Consider the following 11,895-nt stretch of genomic DNA (forward strand, 5'->3'; position numbering starts at 1 on the left):
CCTGCTGTGGTAACCCATGAAAACATAAGTTCAAATCTCACCGTGGCAGTTTGTGAATTTGAATTCAGTTTTGAAGAAATGTGAAAATTAAAAAATGACATCTGTAAAAGTGACCAGGAAGTTGTCAATTGTTATTGAAACCCAATTGATTTGTGAATGTCCTTTGGAGAGGGTAATCTGCTACTGTTACTTAATCTGGCCTATGAGTGACTCCAGTCGCTCACCAACATCATTGATCCTAAACTACTCCCTAAAATGGCCTAGCAACTCCCTGAGTTATATCAAGCTGCTACTACAAAGAATTCATGGCAACAGGGGTGGACAATAAATACCAACAATATAGCAACGTTCAGAGCCAAGGAATGAACTATTTAAAAGGTGATGCATACTGGTAAAGTTATGAAGGTGTAAAGGGAGCTGATGTATTGACATGGAATGAGATGGGTAGTGCTTTGAGAGAATATCCTTGATTGTAAATGGGAGAAAACAGCATTTATTTGGACTGTACAGGAGAGATTATCGGAGTTTCAATACCCCTTGCATCTGAGTGCTGATTATCTTGGTCAGATTCATGGAGGGCTGGTTCTAACTGAGCAAATGACCCTGAAGTGAAAGGTTTTGAAGTGAACAGATTGTGATGCTTGGTCTTGACTCCCAATCTTGAGCGTATTGCAATCCAACTTAGACTGGGAAAAAAGTATGTGTGTTCAACACCTTGATGGCTCCCTCATTAAACACTAATAAAAAAAAAGGGCCAATGGAATCACGCTGCTCCGCAAGCTGTGTGGACCACTTTTTTGAGCTTTCATTATTCATTGGAGATTGGCTTAGGTTTTGTTCCCTGGTAACCAAGGCTTCATTATTATCCTGCCTTCAATGGGCAGCAGGAAGTCAAGTTGTGCAGTTCAGTGTCAAAAATTAGGAACAGGATCCCCAAACCAACATCTGCAGTCAGTTTCAATGCAATGAGTAGTCTGTCTTGTGAATGCTCCACATTGGAGAGAAATGATACTTTGATCTCTCTGCCACATTGTATCTTGAAACTTAGTTTAAATTTATTTGCTGCTGGCCAGGTTTGCAATATCTGGGAAATCTGGCTGGGAAACAAAAGGAGGAATTATCATCTCCAGAAGATATAGTGTTTTCTTAAAAGCGTGCTTCATTGGCACCCCATTGAGGATCTTGGCCTCCACACAGCCAATCGCGACTTTGATTCTGACCCCTCACCCCGAGGTTAGTCATAAATACCCCCTGCCCTAACTTCCAAGTCCGGATCTGCAGATTGCAATTTCCTATCTATTTCCAGGTTTTGTTCCTTATTTCTAAGTTTGCAAAATCGTACATCAAGCTGGGAAGAAAACATGAATGAGGACCTGGGCTTAATGCTGGCACTATATCCACATCCTCCTGCTGCTGGATTTCATATGTAATGCCATGTTTCCCACTTCATATTTTCACTTGTTGCAGTAATATTGGGTCCCAGGTGCTAATATGAATCCCTTACCTGACAGTATAATGTACGGCTATAGAAAGTTTATTTTTATTCATTCCTGGAATGTGGATGTTGCTGGCTAGGCCAGCATTTATTGCCCATACCTAACTGCCCAGAGGGCAAGTAAGTATGAAACACATTACTGTGGGTCTGGAGTTACATGTAGGCCAGACAGGTAAGGTTGGCTGATTTCCTTTCCTAAAACCAGGTGGGTTTTAAACAAAGAACAGAAACAGAAGTTTGCTGGAGAAGCTCAGCAGGACTGGCAGCATCTGTGAAGGAAAATCAGAGTTAATGTTTCGGGTCCAGTGAGCCTTCCTCAATTTGTTCCTGATGCACAGCATCTGCAGTTCTTTTGGGTTTTGAACAAAAAATTACTTGTCATCATTTGGACAGTATTTATTCCAGATTTTTACACACTTTAAATGTTTGCCATAGACGGATCAGAACATTAGCCTAGGATTCTGGATTACTAGTCCAGTGATATTTCCACTATGACACTACCTCCCAGTGTTTTAAAACTCTCTAGAAACCCTAATGCTCACAGATTCCTCACTTGCACCTTGATCAGATTAGTTTAGTTGCTGTTGTACAGCTCAGGGGGTAGGCAGGAATGCAGAGTTGGGATCACCAGCAGAACTGCCATGATTTTATTGAAAAGAAATGCAGGCTAGAGGGGCTCCATAGCCTACTGCCGCTCCTAGTTTGTATGGTTCTCTGTGCTCCGTCTTTCCTAAGCAGGTTGCATTAGCAATACAAGGCCAGGAATCCTACGGCAGCTGCTCCATTCAGACTATGCAAAGGAGGTCAGCAGGGCTGAATTACAGGGAACTCCCTATGCGTGTCTCTCTCTGTCAACCCTTTCAACCCCACAACCCTCATATATCAATGCTCTTCCAGTTCTATTTTCTTGAGCAACCCTGGTTTTAATCTTTGCCCCATTAATGGCTGCGACATCAGTTGTTGATAGGCTCTAAATTCTGGAATTCCATCCCTAAACTCTCCCCTTTCCTGCTTCAAGGCTCTCCTTAAAATCTATCTCTTTGAGAAAGCTTTTGACCACATGCTCTAATATTTCGTTACATGTTGCAGCGTTAAATTTTGCCTTGTAGCCATTCTGTGAAGCAATTTGTAATATTTTACAACATTTAAAATACTGCGTAAAGACAAGTTGTTGTTCAATATTAAAAAGTATGTCGTAACTTTATGGGCAGAGAGAGATGTTGTGTGTTTTAAGTTGTGCAAAGCTCACTAGTTTTACTGCCAAATACATTTCTTGTGCCTATAACAGTTATGCAAAAAAAACTTGTTTTTCTTGAAATGTGTTAATGTTCTAGTCCTCTCCTCCAAGACTGCGATTACAGATTTAATTTGACTGGCTCATTGGCCTCAATTCTTTCCTTCCCCTCTCATGCCTGATGTCATTTAAGGGCCAGGCGAGGGGTTGGATTTAATATTCAAAAATTCTGCCTCCAAACAACCAGTAGCCAGCCAACATAACAATAATGCTAGTGATTCAGTGACCCCTGGGCTAAGGTCCCAATAGAAGTAGGCACCATTTATTGCCCAGAGGGCAGTTAAGAGTCAGCCACATTGCTGTGGGTCCAGAGTCACATGTAGGTCAGACCAGGTATGGATGGCAGTTTCCTTCCCTAAAGGGCATTAGTGAACCAGATGGGTTCCCCCCTAACAATCAGAAATGGATTCATAGCCATTAGCAGACTCTTAATTCCAGATTTCTTAAGCCAAATTCAAATTCCATCATTTGCCATGGCAGGATTGGAATCCAGGTCCTGGGACATTACCTGGGTCTCTGGATCAATAGCCCAGTAATAATACCACTAGGCCATCACCTCCCCTATGTAGGGATCATAGCCAGGTTACATTATTGGTGCTGTGATGCAGTATTAATGATATGTCAGAGGGAATCCTACAAGGTCTTTCTGCTTAGAGGAGGCCAAATAAAGTTTTGAAAATGTCCACCTCTTTGAGCTCCTTCTGGACCAGGGAGGAGGAGAGGAATGTCCCAAGGACTTGCACAAAATCCTTGGACATCTCTAGTTCCAGCTTCTTCAGTGACATAAAAGGAATCTGCAATTCTTGTAGAGAACATACCTAGTTTAGTGACTGACAAGGACCATTCCTACACATTCCTACAGTTAATAACCATGCATTTCCCCTGATATTGGTCAATTCAAAGGAAAACAAGTTTGGTTGTTTGAATCTCGCAGAAAAATAACTTGTCTCTAATGTTCATCAAAGCATTTCTAAATGTGGTGATCCATGGGCTTTATTGCTTTCCATAAATCCCATTCATATTAATCTGGAATGGCATTTTTCCAGATCAGTGTACTACAGGATTGTAATGTGACACAAATAGATTCTCGCTCGTGCATCTGTGGCATTAATTTAAAACATTATTTTTTAGTATTTATTTCAATGAAAATGGAAGATATGGAAGACAGATTGTATTTTCTGGGAAATATTGCATAAGTATGATGTGATCTGTTTTGAAAATAGTGCAAAGGATATTTCAGTAACTTAACCATTTGCATAAATCGTTCTTTTTCACACAGAAAGGAATGGTGCTTCAGCTGATTAAGTTGATGCCTCCAGACTAGTCGGACACTAGTGTTCGTCCAGTACTGCATCACCTAGTTTAGCATCTAATTGTTACTATATCATTCCCCGCACCACTTTACGGATAAATTACTTCAACTATTCAGCGGCCCTGTGAGTGAGGGATTTGATCTGATTTAAGTTCATTTAAATTATATTATCTCGCCTTATTGATTTTGGAGTAATAATCTGAGTGCACTTATATTGAAATATTATTCTGAATTTATCTTATTCATGCAATTAATTTCTTTATATACCAAATAAGCTCCTGCTTAACACCTTCATTGAACTGTCAAGCTCAAGCATTATCCATGTTAATCATGTCTCAGATCTCTCAAAGTCCAATATGAAGCTTACCTGCATGTGTAGACATGATTTTTTCGAACACTTCTCCTGAAGAAACCTTTGCATCCATCACAACTGGACGCACCATAATGTTTCCCTGTTGCACGGTCACCACAGATTGAGCACATGGCAGTGATACCGTTGTTCATCAACGCATTAATATTACTCATTTCTGATGGAATAGTCTCTGTGAAGCAAATAAGAAAATGCAGTACAGGCATTAGATTTTCAACATTAAAACATGCTGGTTACTGGTACAAAGACTGATCCTTTGCCAGAGACCTTCTCCAATGAAAGGATGCACTCACCAGACTTCTGTAAGATTAATCTAGAGCTGCATCACAAAACCTACTTGCAGTTAAGCCTGTGGTCTGAAACCAGCCAGAAACTGGCTAAGTATCCATTTTGGTGAGTTGAATGTAGGGTTTCTGTTTGTGAAGCCAAGGAGATTTTTTTGTGCAACCTTCCCAAATTTGCTTCATTAACTGTGCACAGCACCCGAACAGCACCTTACTCATTCTATTGTTTCACAAGGCATTGCTGGGATAAACTGAGATCCCTGGCACTGACACCATTTTTAAAACCAGCAGTGCACAATATCTGCAGTCCTCAGTTTCCCTTCACAGGGTATAAAGTGAGAGAGAAAGCACAAACAAACACTTCTCAGGGAACATAGGTGGCATAGTTGATAGTTCATTGCATTTACAAATGCAGACTCTTACATCTGTTGCTGGTTAAGAACAAAGCCACACAGCTTCCACGTTCTTAGCCTCATTCCATTTATAACCCTGTCTAAGTCAAGGCTATGGTTTCCCCGATGCCCAGTGTAGCCCAAAATCTTATTATTGTTCAATGTGGACCATCACACACTGGAAATGGTTGAAATGGTTCAAAACATTTACTTCTATTCAGCAACACAAAAGAGAGCAAAATAAAACAGACAAAACCTGCAACTTGTCTCTGGGAAGAGCTGTGGACTATTGCCCTTTGAGGACCAACAATTACAATCAAGGAGAGATCACAATTCACATCTGATGGAACCAGATGTCAATTCAAAGCAACCATTTACATAAAAGTTGAGCGGAACTGTCATTTTGATGTTCACTGGGGCAGGGTGGTCACCAACGCCTCCAGTATCCCACTCCAGAAACTGGCATAATTCTGTGACAATCTCCTGGATCATTCTCAGTCTGTGGTAACCACCACACCTTGGTCATCTGGAGGAAATGGTATTAAGAACAATTGGCTTTGGACCTCCTGTCTCTCCTCTGTATCCTGAGGAGTGCCTCATCTCTTCATGTGGTGACTGTTCAGCATCTGTTCAGCATGAATGTCGCTGCTGCTCCTGACAGATCTGTACTTTTATTCATTCAGGGGATGTGTGTGTCAGTGGGCCAGCATTTATTTCCCATTGCTAGTTGCTCTTGAGAAGGGCGTTGTGAGATTTCTTCAACATTGAAATAGTGGACGGGTTTTGGGGAGTCAGGAAGTGAGTTACTCAACACAGTATTCCCAGCCTCAGACCTGCTCTTGTAGCCATTGTGTTTATGTGGCTGGTCCAGTTGAGTTTCTGGTCAATGGTTACCTCAAGGATGTTGAAGTAGGGGATTCAGTGATTGTAACATCAGTGAATGTCAAGGGGCAGTGGTTAGATTGTCTCTTATTGGAGGTGGTCATTGCCTGGGATTTGTGTGGCACAAATGTTACTTGCCACAGCTTTCACTGCAGAAATTCACCAAAGATACTTAGGCAGCACCAGCCAAACCCACATCAACTTCCATCTGGAAGGGCAAAGGAAGCAGATAACATGGGAACACCACCATCTACCAGTTCTCCTCCAAATCACTCACCATCCAGACTTTGAAATATATCACCATTCCTTTACTGTCACGGGGTCAAAATACTGGAATTCCCTCCTTAAGGACATCAGTAGACCCACAATGTCCTACACACCACTCTCTGTGTGAAAATGTTACCCCTCTAGTCCTTCTTAAATCTTTCCCCTCTCACCTTAAACCTATGCTGTCTAGTTTTCAATTACCCATCCTTGGGGGGAGAAAAGCTATACGCATTCATCCTATCTATGCCCCTCACGATTTTATTCACCTCAATAAGGTCACCCCTCATTCTCCTATATTCTAAGGAATAAAGTCCGAGCCTGGCCAACCTCCCCCTGCAATTCAGGCCTACTAGTCCTGGCAATGTCCTCATAAATCTGCATTGCACACTTTCCAGTTTAACTATGTCTTTCCTATAACAGGGTGACCAAAACTGTATACAATATTCCAAGCGCAGCCTCACCAACGACTTATACAATTGTTACAGAATGTCCCAACTCCGGTACTCAGTGCCTCAACCAATGAAAGCCAGCATGCTAAATACCTTCTTCACCACCCTGTCCACCTGTGACGCCACTTTCAACAAATTATGTATTTGTTCTCCTGGGTCGCTGTGTTCCACAACACTCCTCAGGACCTTACCATTTACTGTATAAGTCCTACCTTGGTTCGATTTTCCAAAGTGCAACACCTCACACATCTGTATTGAATTGCATTTGCCAATCCTCAGCCCACTTCCCCATTTGATCATGATCCCTCTGTAATTTTTGATAACCTTCCTCGCTTTCAGCTCCTAATTTTGTACCATTCACCAATTTACTAATCATGTCTTATACATTCACAGCCAGATCATTTATGTATATAAGAAATAACAAAGATCCCAGCATCTACGTCTGTGGCATACCCCTAGTCACAGGCCTCCAGTCCGAGGAACAACCCTCAATCATCACCCTCTGCTTCCTCAAAATTGAGCCAATTATGAATCTAATTAGCCAGATGTCCTTGGATCCCATGCAACCTAACTTTGATGACTAGCCTGCCATGCGGGACCTTGTCAAAGGCCTTACTAAAGTCAGTATAGACAACATCCACTGCCCTACCCTCATCCATCCTCTTGGATACCTCTTCAAAAAACTCTAAAAGATTTGTCAGACGTGACTTCCTGTGCACAAATCCATGCTGACTATCCCTAATCAGACCTTGACTATCCAAATGTTGGTTAATACTGTCCCTCAGTATCTTCTCCAATAACTTGCCTACCACTAATATCAGGCTCACTGGCCTGTAAGTTCCCTGGCTTGTCTTTGCTACCTTTCTTAAACAATGGAACAACATTACCCACCCTCTAGTCTTCCAGAACTAGTGGCTAAACATGAAGCAAAAATCTCTGCAAGGGCCTCTACAATTTCTTTCTTAGCCATCCACAATGTCTGAGGATGGACTTTATCAGGCATAGGGATTTATCCACCTTAATGCGACCTAATGCTGCAAGTATCTCCACTCTGGCCATATGTACACGGTCCAAAACATCTCCACTTGTTTCCCTTATTTCCTTAGTATCCATGATTCTCTCCTCAGAATATTCATTAAAAATCTCCCCCATCTCCTGTGACTCCACACATAGACAGCCATACTGATCTTTAAGAGGACCTATTCTCTCCCTAACCACCCTTTTACTCTTAATATAGCTGTAGTACCTCTTGGAATTATCTTACAACCTTAACTGCCATGTCCATCTCATACCATCTTTTTGCTTTTCTTATTTCCCTCTTAAGTGTACTCTTACACTTTTTATAGTCATCTAGGGATTCACTTGAGCCCGATAGCTTAAACCCAATGTCACCAGGAAACAGCTCTGACTTTCATGTTGGGAATTCACCATTTTGTTGCTATCCAGTAGATGGGAGAATGGGACTCTGTATATTAATAAGGCTAGATTAATGACTAATGAGATGTTAATACATGCAAATAGGTCCCCTGTTGCTCACAAGTGAGAATTTCATTGTGTCATTGAACACATGGTTAGAAAGTGGGTTTTTTTCCTCTCAAGGTTAGGAGGCTTCTACTGGCCATCACATTCAGTTTTCCCAACTTTCTAGTCAATGCTTACGTTGTTTAGCAACGGGAAGATTCTAATCTCTGTTAATAACACCAGAAAACAAGCCCTCATACAGCTGTATCATAAGATTTTGCATTAATTCAGAACAGTTGGCATGGAAACTGCATTTTTCAAGTGTCTCCCAGGACAAGGGACCTCACCCACTGTCAGCACATGTGCTATTCATGAGAAGATCTGATAATCGATCTCATGACTCAAAATAAAGCCTCACTGACAGAAAACTGTTTGCCCATTTTAAATTACTGTTTCTGTTTGAAGTTAAAGTAGAAAGGACTTGGCTTTACACAGCAACATTCACAATCACAAACATTATACAGCCATGAAGATCATTTGAAGTATAGTCCCTGTTGAAATGTTAGAATTTTGGCAGTCATTTTGCACACAGATCACGGACACAGCTACCAAATAATTGGCTTGTTTATCCCACATGAATATTGGGGCAGGATATGCGGAATGCTCCCTAACTCTTCTGAAAAATAGGGTCAAAGGGATTTTTTACAGCCAGACATGTCTGAGAGGACAGACAGTGCAGATCCATTATCTACTTTGAATAACACCTCCGAGAATGTACAGGTAGTTCTGCTATAGCACGTGTTACGTTAACACGAATTGGCTGTAACACGATTGATGAATAGTGGATGCTGTTTGGATAATGCGAACTTTCTGCTGTACAGGTATAGCAATTTTCTGTAGCACTTTCCCTATAACGTGGTTTTCTATGGTGATTTTCTATAGTGAGAGGTCACACAAGAACACAACCATCATGTTATAGAACTACCTGTAGCACATTCAATATGTTGCATACATACAAAACTGCTAGTAACATACTACAAGCTACACTGTTAACCTTGCTAATGCATAGTAGGAAATAGTAGTAACTATTCACTTAAACACTTAATCATTTTAAACTTTTTTTTACATTTATGCAGCTCTTTCCTCACATTTATTTCCATACAATAATACATCTCTCATTTCTCACAGTCGATTTTTACTTTCCTTCCTAAGTTTTTATCATTTTTCTAGATTTAGAAACCCAGTAATAAAATCAGGAAGAGAGTTGTAAGAACAGTGTTCCAACAACATGAAATTGGGTTTACCTATTCCAATAATAATGATTATTGAGCCATCAGAGATTGTCTTTCACTGTTTGTAGCACTTGGTTTTGACAGTGTTCTAGGATGAGAAACTACCTACTGTGTGAGGTTTAGCAACCAATTATTTCAATTAAATGTTAATTTAAAATTTATTATTATTCTTGAGGCATTTGAAAATACATTTGCGAGAGTGGAGCAGGGTGACACACTCTGACCATTTGTTCCTTCTCAATGTCAAGCAATTCCTTACCTTGTCAAAAAAAATCACACAGTGATATGATTGAACCTGACAAACTTAAACACCATGTAGTCATGAAATGGAGAAACGCATCACAACAGTTCAAGGTGTTTAAATATGTTGTGATATAAAATCATATTTCATTAAGTGCTGATGAACAGTGTCATTTTTCTATGGGGGAACCTAATATGATAGCAACTTCATCAGATTGGATTGTTTTTTGATACATATTACGTACATTTTTTAAACAAATTCTAATTTTGGTAAAATATTTGGGGCTGTGCTCATAGGTTAAGCTTGGAATTTAATACGTTTGGCTGAGAGCCCAGAATCCCATAAAAGGTTTTCTTTTCTTCATACAGCTAGGGAGAAGTGAAAACTTTAATTTACAGCTTCTGCATAAAGTATGTGCTGGATGAATAATCATGGAAGAGCCATGAGTTGACATAGAGGGTGTGAGAGGTGATCTGGGGTGGGTGGGCCAGGGGCATGGAAGTGGCATGCAGAATGGCTAGGGGCAACAGGCAGTGTGGGACCTAGAGAGTCTAAAGTATTAACAAACATCTGGGACAAAGTCCCAGAGAAAAAAGTCTATGCATTTAAACTGCCCGCTTTGGCATTAAACCAACCTGTGGCTGCATGCAATCTGCTGGGCAGTAATTTTGGCTGATCTGATTTTAACCTCAACTCTTCATTCTTGCCTACTCTTGATACACGTTCACCCCTTTGCTTACCAAAAATGTTTCTACTTCTGCCTTTAAAATAAGTAAAGATTCCGCCTCCATTGCCTTATCAGGGAAAGGGCTCCAAAGACGCTCGACCCTGTGAGAGAGAAATATTTCTCCCTATCGTTGTCTAAAATGGTGAACCATTATTTGTAAACAGTGATCTTAAGCCTAGATTACTCCATGGAAAATTAAAGGTAATGTCACTATAAATTATAAAATCAAAGGTAAAGGAGAAGGTAGGATTGCTGGTTAGTGATGGGATTGATCGTTACCAGAAAATTAAAGGAAGAGACAGAAAGTGTGAATGCCATATTATTCCATGGAACCATAAAAGTGTAGGGAAACTCAATAATAAACAAAGACTTTGTACCTTAATGCATGAAACATTCAGAACAAAGTAGATGAACTGATGGCACAAATCATGGCGATCAAAGTCACAAAGGCTTTAAACCAGTTAAAGGTGGGGAGGGGATCAAGCAGAGGTTATTAAAGTTGCCAGAATAAGTATCAAAAAATCTAATTTCCAGCACAGCAAATAGGAGGACAACATTGAGAAGGGGCAGGACTGAGGGTGTGGCACTTAAGTGCACACAGTATACAAAACATGGCAAATTAGCTTGAGGCACAGAGTGAAATTGGTGGGTATGATGTTGTGGGTATCACAGGAATGAGGCTGTAAGGGGATCAGGGCTGGGAACTAAATATATAAGGATACCCACCCAATCGGAAGAACAGGCAGATGGACAGAGGGGGTGAGGTTGCCTTGCTAGTAAGAAATAAAATTAAATTGATAATGAGAAGCAATATAGAGTTGGAAGGTGTACAATCTGTTCGTAGAGTTGAAAAACCACAAAGGAGAAAACACCTTGATGGGAGTTATGCATGAGCCTCCTAGCATTAGTCAGGTTTTGAGGAAGAAAATACATCAGGAGATTGAAGAGTCATGTAAGAAAAGCTTATTACAATAATCATGGGGGAGACTTGATTTGGGATTTTAATGTGAAGGAACCTCTAGGGGACAGTGACCATAATATGATAGAATTTACCCTGCAGTTTGACAGGGAGAAGCTGGAATTATAGGTAACGGTATGACAATTGAGTAAAGGTTACTACCAAGATATGATGGAGTTGCTGGCCAGAGTTGATTGGAAGAGGAGCCTAGCAGGGAAGATGGTGCAGCAGCAATGGAAGGAGTTGCTGGGGGTAAATCAGGAAGATCAGTGGGAAGCCAGAGGACTGGGGAGCCTTCAAATACCAGCAGAGGATAATTTTAAAAAACAATAAAGAGAAAGAGGATAAAGTATGAGAGCAAGCTAGCTGATAATATGAAAGAAGATTGCAAGAGTGTTGTAGATATGTGAAAGATAGAGAGGCAAAAGAGGTATTGGACCACTGGAAAATTTCTGCTGCACGTTCCTGAAT

General features: G+C 40.7%; 1 protein-coding gene across 2 annotated transcripts in view; it reads right to left on the bottom strand.

Moving 5' to 3' along the window:
* Positions 1 to 4,638, bottom strand: part of LOC109912496 (hepatocyte nuclear factor 4-beta-like) — a 43,868-nt gene extending 39,230 nt beyond the window's left edge. The window contains exon 1 of one of the 2 annotated variants that reach the window (XM_048605820.1): positions 4,469 to 4,638. In XM_048605820.1, coding sequence (XP_048461777.1) covers positions 4,469 to 4,626 — 158 coding nt within the window. In that variant the 5' untranslated portion in view covers positions 4,627 to 4,638. The remainder of the gene's footprint in view (positions 1 to 4,468) is intronic. The other variant, XM_048605819.1, reaches the window with a different exon arrangement.
* Positions 4,639 to 11,895: the final 7,257 nt, after the last annotated feature.

This window comes from Rhincodon typus, chromosome 15 (genome assembly GCF_021869965.1).
Source record: "Rhincodon typus isolate 14 chromosome 15, sRhiTyp1.1, whole genome shotgun sequence".
Classification (NCBI taxonomy): Eukaryota; Metazoa; Chordata; class Chondrichthyes; order Orectolobiformes; family Rhincodontidae; genus Rhincodon; species Rhincodon typus.